At 36.9% G+C, this 15,200-nt stretch overlaps 1 protein-coding gene across 1 annotated transcript in view; it reads right to left on the bottom strand.

Annotated features, from left to right (window-relative positions):
* PDE11A (phosphodiesterase 11A) overlaps window positions 1-15,200 on the bottom strand; it is a 134,883-nt gene that overhangs the window by 65,152 nt on the left and 54,531 nt on the right. Inside the window, exons 3-6 of the mRNA XM_065637182.1 lie at window positions 11,924-12,013; window positions 10,381-10,521; window positions 6,668-6,732; window positions 2,150-2,285 (exon numbers count right to left, since the gene is read on the bottom strand). Coding sequence (XP_065493254.1) covers window positions 2,150-2,285; window positions 6,668-6,732; window positions 10,381-10,521; window positions 11,924-12,013 — 432 coding nt within the window. The remainder of the gene's footprint in view (window positions 1-2,149; window positions 2,286-6,667; window positions 6,733-10,380; window positions 10,522-11,923; window positions 12,014-15,200) is intronic.

Genomic DNA, 15,200 nt, shown 5'->3' with positions numbered 1-15,200 from the left:
CTATTTGACTTCGATTTGGAATTAAATTGCAATTGAGGCAACGTCCAGACAATTCCCAGATTACTTACACTAGTGTATTAGTAGGAACAACCTTAGTTGAGTAAACATGCCTGAGAAACACTCTTCCCAATTGCCAAACCAAACCTGGATTTAGCATTTAGCAAAGCAGCTATAGAAGGACGTTTACAGGAAATACGCATTTTCAGAAGAAATGCAAGAGTAAGTAGGGAATTAGGCAGAAGTACAAGCTAGAAAGAAATGGAAGGATGGGGTCAAAACCAAGATTTGAGATTTTCTATGTAGGTTTAATTGGTCCTGTAGTTCTGAAGAGAGTTTTCTGCCTCATTTATTGTTTTCTATCTAATATAGTATAAAACTTTGCAATTTATTATAAGTGCCACTGAATCTCTCTTTTCTACAGTTAATGAGCTTTATTCTTTATGGTCATTGCTGCAAAATCTGAACAAAATACTTTTTCAAAATCGATTAGAGAGTGGGATGAGCCCACTCACGGGAGATCAGATGTTCTCTTACTAAAACTGCCAGTGCTACAGGCAATTAAAGAAAAGACCAGCAATAATTCATATCACTGTGATCTCCTAGCTAGCATAATGTATAACTCAGGTTTTACTAGAGTACTGCTTATTTGTACATACTCAGAAAGCATCACTGAAACCAGTGTGGAGTGCCACCTAAAATCCATGGGAGCAGGGAAAAAGTTGCCTCAGAATTATACACCTTAGAATGAAGTCCGCGAAAATACCTTGTCATTAAATTCTCAGTGAATTAGTTGAAAATTGAGCATCAACGTTTGAAAACTACAATTAGCGTTCTGGGAGAAAAAATAGAGTGTTTTTAACAGAACCAGAGAACAGAATACCTGTTCATAAACCACAAATATATGTTCCTCTTGCTACACTTGACTGTCTGTAGAATTGATTCAAACAACTGAATTTAAGAATTAAGTTTTCATAGGAACCCATCAACAGAAAATAATTACTGCCCTTTGTATTGTTTTGTTCTTCTCTATATAAATTGGACAGTGCCTTTAACTTGGAAAGGACTAACTGTGAAATAAATAAGAAATAGCTGAGTTATTCCAGGACACGATATATTAAAAGTACAACTGCAAATATATCAAAGATAGGCATGCTTTATTTTAGCATATCTCTTAATCAAAAATAAACCCCAGACATTAATTGTACTTTTTCAAATTCTGAACAAATTAGTATCAACACAGTTTTCTTGTGCACTTTTACAGCAGGTCCCTTCTATTTTTCTTGTTTTGAGAAATTCAGCTAGTTTGAGATGATCCCTTTAATGACACATGGAATAAAACTGGAACCAAGCAAACTCTCAACATGAAACATTTCCAAGCACACTTTTTATAGTAATATAGTTTAGCAAGTTTGCTGACCAAGGCTGTCCACTGATTAATGTGCTGCCCAACTGTTGGCCAAATCCCCTGCAGTAATACTCTTTCACTGGATAGAATTCAGTGAAGATTTTGTCCTTCCATATGCTTCTAAGATTTATTTAGGTGTTAAGTATGTGTATACATTTTTATCTGTACCTACGTCTTCCTAACTGAAGCTGGAATTAATACCTTCAGATACACAAACAATTTTTATTAGGAGTGACACGTATCTTGGAGAAATAACAAATCCACTGGGCATATTTTATTTGTGCAAATTAAAAGGTTAGTTGGCTAAGTTAGATCACAAACAACATTTGTCTCTCTAGATACCAATTCTGTTTACACTCTGTGTGTGTACAGTCCCAGTCACCCCAACAGCTAACAACGATGGTGCTGCTAACACTGAACATCAACAGCAGAATTTTCAGCAATAAAAATCAGTTTGCATACATATCAAAGCACTTGATATTATAGGTATCACTTATAAATAGGAAAAAAAAATCATGAACAAACTAACTGCCTAAAGTCATACACTAATTCAGTGACTTGTGTTTACTATATAAAGCCATGTCAACACCCGCAGTCCAGAAGGATGACATACTGGCTAGAAAAAACAATTCCAAATAAATATTCACATGTTTTACAGCCACTTGGATATAACAATAAAATTGTGTTATATTAGTTGTAATGCCAAAAATATGACGTATATTTAAATTTCTAAAAACCTCTTACTTCAGCATCAAAGCGAGGATCCTGATAGGCATCACTGATATTCACCGGGAGACCCGTGGAAGCTACGAGTTCAGCAATGCTATTATTTATTAGCCAATCTGAATAGGATGGTGATTTCTCCACACTGTCTTTGAAACTATCAAAAGGCATAGCAAGGGAAGAAAAAAAACACAGTCAACGTTGCTTAGAAGTGCAGCATGTCTTACAGGCATATTCATAGGAACAGCAGAACCATTCACAGTTAGCAATGGTTACTAAGCATTATCTAGAGAACAATACTTTGGTATTAATATTTATTGAAATGGCACATCAAAAATTCTCTCCCTTAAACAATTCCTTCTATTGAAAATAGCATTGGTCTCCCAAATAACGTAAATACAGCATTTAATAATGACATGCATTTACATGTGAAGCAAGAGCAGGATTATGTTCCAAGTTTCTGTGGGATACGGGCCTGGTCATCTAAATCAATCAGTTCTAAATAATATTTTCTGTAGAGCTAACTGAAAGTATATAATTAAGATTTTAATTGTTCAAATCAGTCTAATAATTTGGGGTATTTTTAATTCATACTTCAAATGTTTTTTCTGTCAAAAGAAATGCCATTTTTTAAATTTTGGTCTGAAATGTCAGACCTGAATGGATGAAGAAAGGATCATGAGTCTTAAAATCAACAATATAAGTGTGTTGCAACGTGGGGGTCCAAGTAGACGTACAATAAATGAAGTTTTCTTTTTTTTTTTACCTAGCTGAGCTTCTGCCACAACTACCAAGGGGCTAGAGAGCTGTCAGTAAATGAGCATAAGACACTAGAATTGTGGGCTCAACTCACCACACTCCTACCACATCTCCAGAAAACTCAGGCTATCTACACAGACCTTAAAACTCCTAACCTCATACCTTATATAATCAGCAGAAAAGTTTTCATGGACTTATTGCAGACAGGTTTTTGATATTGGCAAGGTGTAGCTAGCTAGCAAGCAAGGTGTAGCTAGCTAGCTAGCAAGGTGTAGCTAGCTAGCTGTTCACGTGTGAATAAACAAATGGATGTTGTCTTAGTTTTGAGAAGAAAACCGATCAATTTTCAACACCTGAGAAACATTGCTTAGAAAAAGTGTGACTCTGAGCAGCCATAGAGAAGACAACAATAGCTTAAAGCTTCAAAGTAATGCACATGAATGAAAGAAGGATGCACAGTGAAATGCTTGAAAGACTCAATCAAAGTGAAAGGATTGATTTTTGTTGGCTGCATTGATTTTCTGGAGACTAATTCAACTAAGTCACTCATCTGAAAGAAAACTCAATATTCTTAAAAGACTAAAATAAAGATAATAATGATGATTTACTCAAATCTATGCGTATCAAATTTCATTTGAGGTAAGAATTTTAAGTGACTGTAATAAACGTTATGTGTATACTTTGACAGGAACCTTTACAGAAATATAATAGGTTTTGAGCTAAGTAAGAAATTCATATTTATAATTTAAAATTTATTTCAGGACATCGATACTTGAGGAAAAAAAAAAATCCGTAAGGATAAGAGTCTAATTTTGAATGCCTAGCTCCCAGTTCATGTCTTCAAAAATCTAGATGATATTACCATTATAATATAAGACACTTTACATTGGGACTGCATTATGGATGTCAAGGATTTTAAGCAGTAACTGAATTCAAGTAAAAGAAACAAGATATAATTCAGGAAGAAGTTTTAAAAGTGTGTTCTACTATGTTGTCTTCATTCCCAGCAAGTGCTTTACAACTACACTCTGGAAGAGAGGCACTCAACTTTCACTAGGAGGAAATATCAATGATTAATTCTGATGCAAATCACAGCCAGCTGGCTCCCTCTCTATCCTCAGCAGCTCGGAATGCTCAGAAGCTACTCTAAAAAATCATAAGCAACAATTTTCTCCAAACCGTGGAAAGCTGTGAGCGAGCCTTGCAGGATGGAGCAGCAGCTGCACGCCCCCAGCTCCTCGCTTGCCCACGTGCTGGCAGGAGCCCCGTGGGTCAGGCGGCAGAGCAAACCCAGCTCCAGAGCACCGAGCTGTGCTGCAGGCTCCCTCAGGCAGCTGCTTGCCTTGCCATCGTCCCCAAAGCCCCCCAACAGGGGTGGCAGAAGGCACAGTAGGGAAGTGGTACAGCCAAAATCACGGGTACCTTCAGTCCCCTCTCAACAGTCACGTGGTGTGTTCTGGAAAACTGCAAACCGAACAGATAAATGCAGGTGTGGTCTTGCAAGGTATTTCTTTACAACCAACAGCAAGGAAAAAAATATACCAGTATCCATTATAATATTTAGGGACTAAACAGGTGAATTGCTGTTAGCCAGATATAAGAAGGACAAAAGAAAAGCCAATTTCTTCTAAAACTGTGTGATAAAGTACGTTAAGACATGAAAATCTGCATTGTCCTTGCAGCCTCTCTCTCTTTCAGACAAAACTTATAAACTAGAACTGCTCTGATTCTATAATGTCTTTGGATTTCCACAAAAATTTCAAATAAATAATATTTATCCTCAGTGGTGTAATGATGAAGAAACTCATCTTGCCATTTTTTTCCACACGAAATGTCTCATTACTTCACGTCAGTTACAGCTGCAGAACGTAGAATGAAAAGGGTAAAACTCACTAGAAAAGTGCTCAAATGTCAAGGGCTCGCAGCATTGTTTTGTACCCTAAGTAACCTTTATTTTCCCACTATAGTGCAAATAACTCAAGCTGTGCCTGTGATAGATCCAAATGTGACATCATATCTGACAGTCTAACCTTGGTCTTTGTAAAACCAACTTCACTCTCCACTGGCTGAAAAAAATAAAGAAAAAGCAATAAATCTTTATATTAAGATGCACATAAATATACCTTTATAAATCTTATAAAGACTAAATACCATGTTGCATGTGTTTATTCACTTCTCAGACTAAAGTTAAAATAATCTTGACTTGACTACATGTAGAGGAGGCTACTAACAAATTGCTTTTTAGTAACGTGCTAATATAACTATGGTAACAAAAAACAAGCCAGCTTGGTTATCTTGACACCACTCTACATTGTTTTGACTAATCTGGCTACAGATCAAGTTTGAGAAAAACAGGAATAACAACCAAATCCCTTGATTCACAGTCCTGTCCCTGAACAAAAGGAATGTATTTTCACCCATTTAATTGACCTAGGAAAGACAAACTGCTATGCTTGAAGCTCTTTGTCAAAAGCAATAACTTGTGATTCCCAGATGAATCAACAAATTACTTATTCATACTTAAACCTTCCATTCTTTATTAGTTGTTTTCCATTTGTCTCCGCATGCCTCTCTCCCAACTAGTGGACAGGGCATGAAAGAGGTACAGCTTCTACTCATCTTTCTGTGTGGCCCTGGGCTCTGCTGTCAGCTTGCATATCTTAAAAATAACACTACTCATTTCTGTAATGCTGTGAAATCAATCCATGAAAAGCCTTAAGAATTACAGCCTTCTGTAATCTGGAGCAACATGTGCACATTCACCTTAATGAAGTGGTAGCTTCTTACCACACTGGAGGCGAAGACATAAAACACAGAAGAAGGCAAGTTACCCCAAATTATTTTTCAAAGCTGCTTAAAGGGCTTAAATATGGCAAAGCACAAAGTAATCTTCATGTTTGCTAACCTATGGATACCAAATTGGACAGAAGGCCAGGTTTATCATCATGGCAGCCATTTGATGTGGAAAATTCTAACGCAGAGTCAGTGTGAATTGTTTTGCATAAAATATGTATGACAATCACTGAGTTTGGGTCCTGATAGAGGGGGGAAGCCTTCTCATGATAGCCCTGAATCTTCATCCACTCATTTGATATGTAGGACATTTTATGTGAACTGTTACCAGTATTGTCTTGAAGGAATTAATACAGTAACCCCACATAGGCAAAAAGCTCTTTCTATTACTACTTAAAATTAGCCCTTTGTCAGTTTAAATACAGATCCCACTAAGCAAAACATATACTTCTATCTTGACGGGGCTCCCAAAGAAGATTTAGTCACAGGAACGCAATTTCTAGGAAATAAATGTTCTCTGAGGTTTTGAGGCTTTCCAACTTGACAAGAGCAGAAACAAAATTTCACTGGAAACCTTTCAACACAACTGTAAGGAGACGTTTTGAAAGATCAACAAACAAGCTAAAATAATCTCATAATTTTTATTTCAGTATTAACTATGCAAAACAACATTTGCATGTTCTCCATGAGTTCAACAATAAAAAGTCACCAGTTGTTTCCTGGTTTCTTCTGTGAGACACTGATACAATGTCAGTGCATATATATATATATATATGCATATATACACAAAAATATAGGCAGGTATATTTATTCAAGCAAGTCTCCATTTGAAGCAAGCAGAAGTCTTGTCTGAGTAAAAACTGTAGGCTTACATTCTCTAATCAAATCCATCCCAAGTTCCATAAGAAAATAAAACTATGACCAAGCAAATTTAAAACTATGTGAAAAATAAAGTAATCTATTACCACAGAGGGCACGAGCACTAACCTGTTGTCCATATCAGCACTGCATTTTGGAGATAACAACTCAAAGGATTTTGTAAATTTCACCACCTGTCACAGAAAACATCACTTTAACTTGTTATTAAGATCAATAAACATGCAAGAAAATAGTAATGTAAGGCTCCTATATCTAAATCGTATTTTTATCCAATGGTCTTAGAATAAAAATTCTATCTGTATTCTCTCAGTGGAGAATTCTTTTTCAAAATACACACTGTGCACAGTTCACTAACAAACAATATCAAATCAAATGATATCTTTAGATTCCTTCATTAAACTATTTTCTGCAACAGCAGATGCTTCCCTTCAAAGGGCTTTATGATATGAATTATGGAGCTTTACTCAAACTTCACTTTTTTAATATAGGAAAATAAACAGATCTGTTTGCACTACTAATTGCAACCAATTGTCATTTAACACATGGGCCAACAGCACATAAGTGAAACATTTTAAGAGTGGCTAATGTGACATAGAACACAGATAATATGTTTGGATGCTAGCATGGGTCCCCATCTCCCACTTTGGTTCTGTATTGTAAAAGCTTTTCACACAATGTGCAAATGACAATATTTTAGATGTGGCTTAACACTGTGTCACTCAATGGAGATCTGTTTTGATATATAGGTTTACCCTCCAAAATAGGGGGAAATCAGGAAAATAACTGTTTTACCACTTGTAAAAACCACCAAGTGGGTGGCAAGGTGCTATTCTCCTACTCCAAATTAACCTAAGATTTATGACTGTTTAGGAAAAGGTCAGGCTTAAATGAATACTTTGGCTGTCCACATTTCAGAATTTGGTCTAGAGAAATGAGAACTCATTGCCTGTGGTTTGGAAAAAAAAAAAAAAAAATAAAGAAAAAAAGAAAAGAAAAGAAACCACCACCACCACACAAAACAAACCAACACTCTATGCTCAAAGGTAGAAGTAGTACTAAGAGCAGAAAAATTAAGCGAACAATGCCACCCACAGCCTGCTAATAACACAATGTACTGTTCTGTGAAAAATAAAAATCACATCAGGCTTGCAAACATAGTGGCATTTCATAAGAATGTAGTAGAACTTTATCTTGCAATTATAAAATCGGCATGGGGGAGGGTAGAACGAGAAGATAAACTAGAAACATTAAAATTCTATAACAGAGAATATATAAATGAAATACTTCGATCTTGCTTTTATGAAAGCTAGTGTAATTTAGGGCATACTCCACTGAAAGTACTTAATTTCTATTAGTTTAAATGAAATGAGAATCATATCTTTCCTCCAGAAAAGATTTTTTTTTCTGCCATACACACAAACCTATGATTTTGTCTCTGATAATCATCTACACTTGTCATAGCCCAGCAATAAATAATCAGTTACAGAGTCAGTGAATCCAAAGATACTTGGACAGGAAAAAGAATTAAATCACAAGTAACATTTTTATCCTTCAACTACTTCTTAAATCAGTAGGAAAGGAGGATAGTTTGTGTTGAATAGCCTGAAAACACTGAAGGTAGCTACAAATATAAAGGCAGCCACTTATTTTACTACTACTAATAATAGGCATAAGGTTAAACATTTTAAAGTGGCCCTCATACCCTATGAATGGCGGTACTACAAAGTCCCAGTGAAAGCCTCTGTCAAAACTGTGCATGAAATCCAACTCTTGACAAACACTTTAATGCAGCTTACATCCATCTGTTCAACTTAACAGAGCTCTGCAATAATTATTCCGTGGTCAAGTGGACAGAGCAATTGCAAAAACCAAACATACTTCAGTAATGTCAAAAGTTGTATTTTTGGTTCACCTGCTCAATGCAGAAGCTTCTTCCTATCACAAGTACATGACGATCTAGACATTTATATGCAAACGTGTCTCTTCTAATGGATTTTCTGTTACCTCAGTGAAAAATTACTAGGTCAAAATAACACGACGACTTATCTTTTCACAGCATTTTTGTCATGTAGGAACTGAGACCAGTTCTCATTATTTATTTTGAGAAGTATTAAAGAAACTTCTTAAAATGTACAAACATTGCTACTCCCAAACATACCCCTGCCAACAACTAGAGTAAGCAGAAGGCTATCAGGAAGGAACAAATCCCATGGAGAGTGGCCACCAAAAGTAGTTGAGAAAACTCCCTGTGTTGCAGGTTCAGCCCTTATTGTCTTGCTGTTCTTCCACATTAAAACACCAGATTTCACAAACCTGCCCCCCCCACATTCATGAGACAAGTTCAGGAGCTGACTACTGTGAAGTCAGTGATTAGATTACTGTAAAGCCTAGTGAGCTGCTGAATACACAGGATGGTCAGTTAAAGTCTTAATGAGTTTATCGGTTATTTCTGAGAGACCAGTAGTCTGATTAAAGATGTAACATGTTACATAGTAGGATAGAAACTACGTAAGTATTTTGGTTTGCTACAGTTAAACAAGAGTAACAGATGCAAAAGTATGCACACTGTAGAAATACCAACAAAGATGTCTGATAATTATTTATTGGAATGTATGCAGAAAAGGTTAGTTCTAAAAATGAGCATTAAAGATTTGGTTGATGATGCAATTGTTTCTAGTTCTGAAATGACTTGCAAGCACCACCCGTTTCATAAGTCATTAGCCTGAAAATGTTAGCAAGGTCACAAAATCCTGGTAAATGTAAATGAAGCTACAGACAGGATTTTTCTTTCCTTCTAGTGGCTATACCGTGAAAGGAACTGACCACATAGATATTTGATATCAGGTCATTTTTCTTTTTTAAGCAGACCACAGGAGCACCTTGCTTCTCAGCTAAGCTGTCCTAGCTGCTCTGCAGAAAGTACTAATTCTATCACACAGACAACTGAGAATCACAGTGTATCAGCTGGATCACACCACTGATAGTTGCTGATGGATCTAACTCACAAACATCCCATTAAATGCCTTCAAATTGCCAGAAGGAATCATAAGTGTACTTTTCCACTTCCATTTGAAAAAAATGGCTATACCGGTTTTGGCAGGAATAGAGTTAATTTTCTTCATAGTAGCTTTTATGGTGACACATTTTAGATTTGTGATGAAAACAGCGTTGATAACACAGGGACGTTCTCATTAGTGCTGAACAGCACTTGCACAGTGTCAAGGCCTCTATTTCTCACTCTGCTGCCCCAGTGAATAGATTGGGGGGTACACAATAAATTAGGAGGGGACACAGCTGGGACAGCTGACCCCATCACACCAAAGGCATATCCCATATGATGCCATGCTCAGCAATAAAAACTGGGGGAAAAAGGAGGAAGCGGGACACTTTCAGAGGTAGGTGTTTGTTTTCCCAAGAAACCATTACATGTCATGGAGCCTTGCTTTCCTGGAGATGACGAAATATCTGTGGGTTGACTGCAAGTAGCATATGAATTCCTTATTTTGCTTTACCTGCTGAACTGTCTCCAACTCAACCCACAGGTTTTCACACATCTACCCTTCCAATTCCCTTCCCCATGCCACTGGGGTGGGAAAATGAGTGAGTGGCTGCGTGGGGCTGAGCTGCCTACTGGGGTTAAACCACAACAGTGGTGCTGAGAAAGATTCAGTCTGTACCAAACCTACATTTAAGAACGATGTGCTGGAAGAATACTTGCTGTCCAGTACTTACATATGACATGAAACAGCTTCATCACAATAAAAGCAGCTGCTCTGCTACTTAAATATTAGCTTTTCTATAGAATGTGCTGCCATACTTACTGGTGATTCGATATCTTCCAGAAGTAATACTGAGCACCGTTCACACTTCAACAGAGTCTGGGCCCGATGCATAATTTTCTTGACAATTTTCTCTAAGTCAGTCTGTTCCTCGAAGAGGTCATTCACTACTTCCAGTAAAGCCTGCATACAATAACAGAAAACTTTTCTATTGGTTGTAGAATTAATAAATAAATTGAGCATAGCAAAGGAGGCATAATCTCTGTGATTCATTTTAATAAGAGTGATCCATTGAAATCTTCATTCAAATAACGTTTGTAATGATTATGGCATCAGAACTGGGGTGGGTGTATCTGAAGAAAGAAAGAAGTTAAGTATTTCTTAGCTCAAAACTGGGCACAATCCAACCTCTAGCAAACAATGGGAATCTTTCAAATTATTTCACTGTGGTCCAAAAATGAAACAATGACTATAATGCAACTCTCCAAGTGCACAGCAGGGATTGAGTTACTTGATTTGAATTTGCTGGTGCATTTAAACACTATTTTGTTCATTTATTACACACTTTGCATGTTCAAAAAACACACATCAATATTTGGCAGAAAATCTTCACCCCCCCCTCAAGTCTCCTCCACATCTCCAGCCCAAAATATAATGGTCTGTAGTCAGACCTGGACAGAAGACAAGCTCAGATCCATCGTGACCCTCAAATATATAAGCTATTAGAAAGGGCTATTGTTAGTTTTCAAAGTAGAGGAAAGCATTCGCTTCCAGACATGGAAAGCACCAAAAATCCTGAATACACAAAAATGTCAGTGCTCAATACACAGACCCACCCCACCGTAGCTTTCACTGCTTTGTGAAACAAGATGAGGTTGAACACTACAAGTGGTATTTCTACTGAAGCTTTAGAGCTCTGATCCATGATAACAAAAGTATAATTTCCCGTTATTGCAGGAAAGGGGACTTGTTTAAAAAAGGCAAAAAATATTAAAACCCCCTCAAAATTACCATTTTATTTCTTAAAAAAATGAAGACCTCTGAGAAGTACATGACATGTGAGCTCAGCATTATTTTCACTTCTTTGGAGCCTTCTGTATCGACTCATACATGGCATCAGCAATCATGAGTAACGTACATATGCAGACACAGACTTGTCAAAACCCTTTACAGAGAAGTTTTTTTCTTGCTTACTTTTATAAAGATATATTCACATTATTTGCACATGAATTGAATATTACAAATTCAGGATGGCAAAGATTTGATATTACTGGAGTTTTATGACAGTTTGAATCTCTGCCAAGTTAACACACTCTCCTGCACCACCTATGTTACAAATGCGATTGTTTCAGCACTACGAAACATGGAACTGACATCAGGAAACAACAGTCACCACCATGAGCGTGTTTCTCTCCCATGCTCCCTTGCTTGCTGCCTCAGTCAAGATAGTGATCTGTTGAAAATGCATGTTTTGAGATAAAACATGGTTAAAACTGTCTGTGTCACAAACATGTATGCATAGCTGCAATCTGAAGGAACAAAAGACAAAGGTTTGATATTGGTCCAATACACATTTTTTACTCACCCTGCTTCTGTCATATTCCTTCCTTGAAGCTGCAAATAGCTGGGCATTGGATATGGCAATTCCACAGAATGGGAGATACATCTGCATCACCTAGTATCAAAAGAAACTCCCAGTCACTAAAAAGAACTGCTATTAGACAATAATGTTACTAGCAAAGAGACCTAAACTTAGGTGACACGTCCCAGAAGCGTCTCCGCTCAATCAGTCTTCAGCAGAACACTAAACACAAAACAAACTTGTCATGGGCAAGACACACAAATGTGTGGAATGGACATCAAATGAGTAGGAAAGAACAAATGAATCTGAGTTAACAGGTCCCAGCAATGAGTGTCCTCTGTAACTTGGCTGGAAATCTGCAGATTCTCAAGTCTATAAAATGCCCGAAGAATACATTAAATTACTGTAGACAATACAGCTTCCCTAGAAAAAGTGTTCTTTATTTTTCTGGACTGCCTTTTTCTTCTAAGCTCAAGAAGCAAGCTTGAGTCACATTCCTCCTGAGTTCTAGAGAACGTAATTTTTGGAGAATACCAGGCACAGTGGAACACAGCACATTGATCCAAAACTATTAGTCAGAAAGCTGACTGTCTTCTTCATGCTCAATGAACGGGGAGAAGTGGGGACAAAACAAACAAACAAACAAACCAAAACAAAACCCCCACAAACAACAACAACAATTAAAAAAACCCCACCCACCAAAACCAACTAACCAACCACACAAGAAAGGAAGGTTAAAGAACATGCTTGAGAAACTGAGCCTTCTACCATACATTAAGAAAGATTGGACAAGAGGGACTGGGAAAATATTTTGAGGTGCACAAGATGACTTTAGGCTGGCCATGACTTCAGGCTAGTCAAATACTTGAATACCTGTAGGACTGGCACTTTCATAAGGATGACAGTGGATCAAAGTCCAATAACATCAGCATTTTTAAGCCACATACTGGTAATAAGTCTGTAACATCTGCCATTGCTGAATGGTTCCCAAGCTTAGGTCTGGGACATTAAGTAAATCTTATGGGTGCTGAATAGCCTTGACATTTGCAAAGTCAGTGAGACTTGGGCACTGCTGTTTATAGAGCCAATAAATGCTGCAGCAGCAGCAAACCCTTCTTCTCCTTGGTCTGTCAACTGGGAGATCTGCTGTAAGCAATACTTTCTGTAACAAGTTTTGGCACTGAGAAAGTAGCATTTGTCTTTGAAATTCCACTTAATTAGAAAATTATTGCTAACACAGGGAAGCAGGCTATTGAGACTACTTGAGGAAAAAGAACTGTAAGCATCCAGAAAAACCAGAACGGCAGCAATGGACGTTCTACTTTATCTTCCTTAAACACTCTATTTGCTACACGTCTACTTAGTCTGTGTTTGAGTAATGATGAGGTTTTGAAAAGGATCTTTAGATCCTCTGAATTTTGCACCTTTGCAGCTGCTCTTCTGTCAGAAGACTGCAGATTTTAAGGGTGCACGCAAATACATCTATACTGCTAATTTGCAAACACTTTACTTTCATCTTGTTCCCACCGTGGTTCCCTCTAGAGAAAAATGATATACTTTAGATTCTACAAACAGTCATCTTTTTGGAGAGGCAATAATTAAAACTAGCCAACTATCACATCAGATCTCCAGGAAAGAGGACACAAAATGAAAAGTAAAGACTGTAACAAATTGGTAAGAGGTGTTCATTTTTTATAAGAACTTCTCTGATAGAATTTTCTATATATCATTTTATTTCCAAAACAAAAGAAAAAAGCTATCTATTTTTTCTCGTAACAGTACTAAATACCACAGCCAAGTAAGAGATTCAGAGGAGGGGAAAAAAAACCACCCTGAGAAAAATCTGATCTTTAGTGCAATTATGAATATCACGGTGAAACCAGATACAGTTTTACTTAATAAAAATAAGTAAATACTAGTATTTATTGCTCCCGTATTGGAACCTCTGTTCCCAAAAGTAAGGTGACCTTGTGGCAATGTAAAGCATATAAGAGGTTTATGAACCTCCAGCGACCACAGAAACAGCTAGCAAAGATATCTTTTTTAGCAATAAGAAAACACAATTTTGCAATATTGAAAACCATTGCTCTCTGGAACCCAAATTCCAAGCCATTGACTCTGTATAGAAATTAACATCTATAAAACACTGGTTTATGAAATGTCAAGAGTCTGGAAAGCTGCTGACTTACATCATTCTTTTCACCACTCAAACTAATTGTGTAAGATGCAGTGCAACAAAGAGACATCAAGCTGTTTAAGATAACCAGTAGAAGAAATGAATAAATGTCCACAGCTATGAAAACAAAAATCAAAACCAACCAAACAAAAACTACACCCCACAATTGTCAGGTAGAGAGGAACCACCCTCTAATAAATCAGTTATCCCATTTTACCTAAGAACAGTCGACAAAACAAAAGCTTAGCGTCATTCCTCTTTCGTACTTTCTGAACAGTAAAGGTGATTGCTGCCTAAGCCACTTTTGGCAAACTTTAATACAATACCAAATAAACAAAGAATAAAGACATTTCTAATGGCAACTGAATTTTAAATAAGATTTTTTTTTTAAGCAAAATTGTAAAATGCAGTAGAAAGAAATTATCACATTCTGATTTTGAATTATAAATTTAAATCCACAGTACTCAAGACTGCTTTAGAAGCACCTCCAATATGATGATACTATGACTTTTGACATTCCATACAAATATGGTCTAGCATAGTATTCAACTCTTATCTGAACGACATACTGTAAGGACCTGGTATTGTTATGCCAGATTCACTTCGGGGATTTTCCCTCCAAAGAGAACACAGAGTTCAGGAAATGGCATATACCACCAGAAACTGGACATTCTTTTTTCCTCCTTTTAAGTGATAGGTACATAATTAATAATCCTCTGGTGTTCCAAGGTAAAAACATACTGCATCACTGAACCATAATGCACTGTAATTCTATTTCCATTCCTGCTGATTACTACTATTTCTCCCTAAGTAGAAGGATGTAACTTATAATGGAGCATAAAGCACAGTCTGTATTTTACTATCTTAATTCTCCAGCATGGATATGCTTCAGTAATATAACACTGACATTTGGTAACAGCAAATAAATTGGGCAGAAGACAAAAGTGTGTGGTAAGGACCGAGTATTTAAAGGTTGGTCACAGACACACTGTTAAGCAGCGCATGACAGGAAACAACACAGAAAAGTGACGCAGTGATTTTAATTTGCCTTGGTGAGACAAAACCTCCTTAAGAAGGAGCTGTTTTTTTTTTCTGCCTGCTGTT

Source organism: Caloenas nicobarica, chromosome 6, assembly GCF_036013445.1.
Source record: "Caloenas nicobarica isolate bCalNic1 chromosome 6, bCalNic1.hap1, whole genome shotgun sequence".
NCBI classification, from domain to species: Eukaryota; Metazoa; Chordata; class Aves; order Columbiformes; family Columbidae; genus Caloenas; species Caloenas nicobarica.
This window is presented reverse-complemented; position numbering and strand designations above follow the sequence as displayed.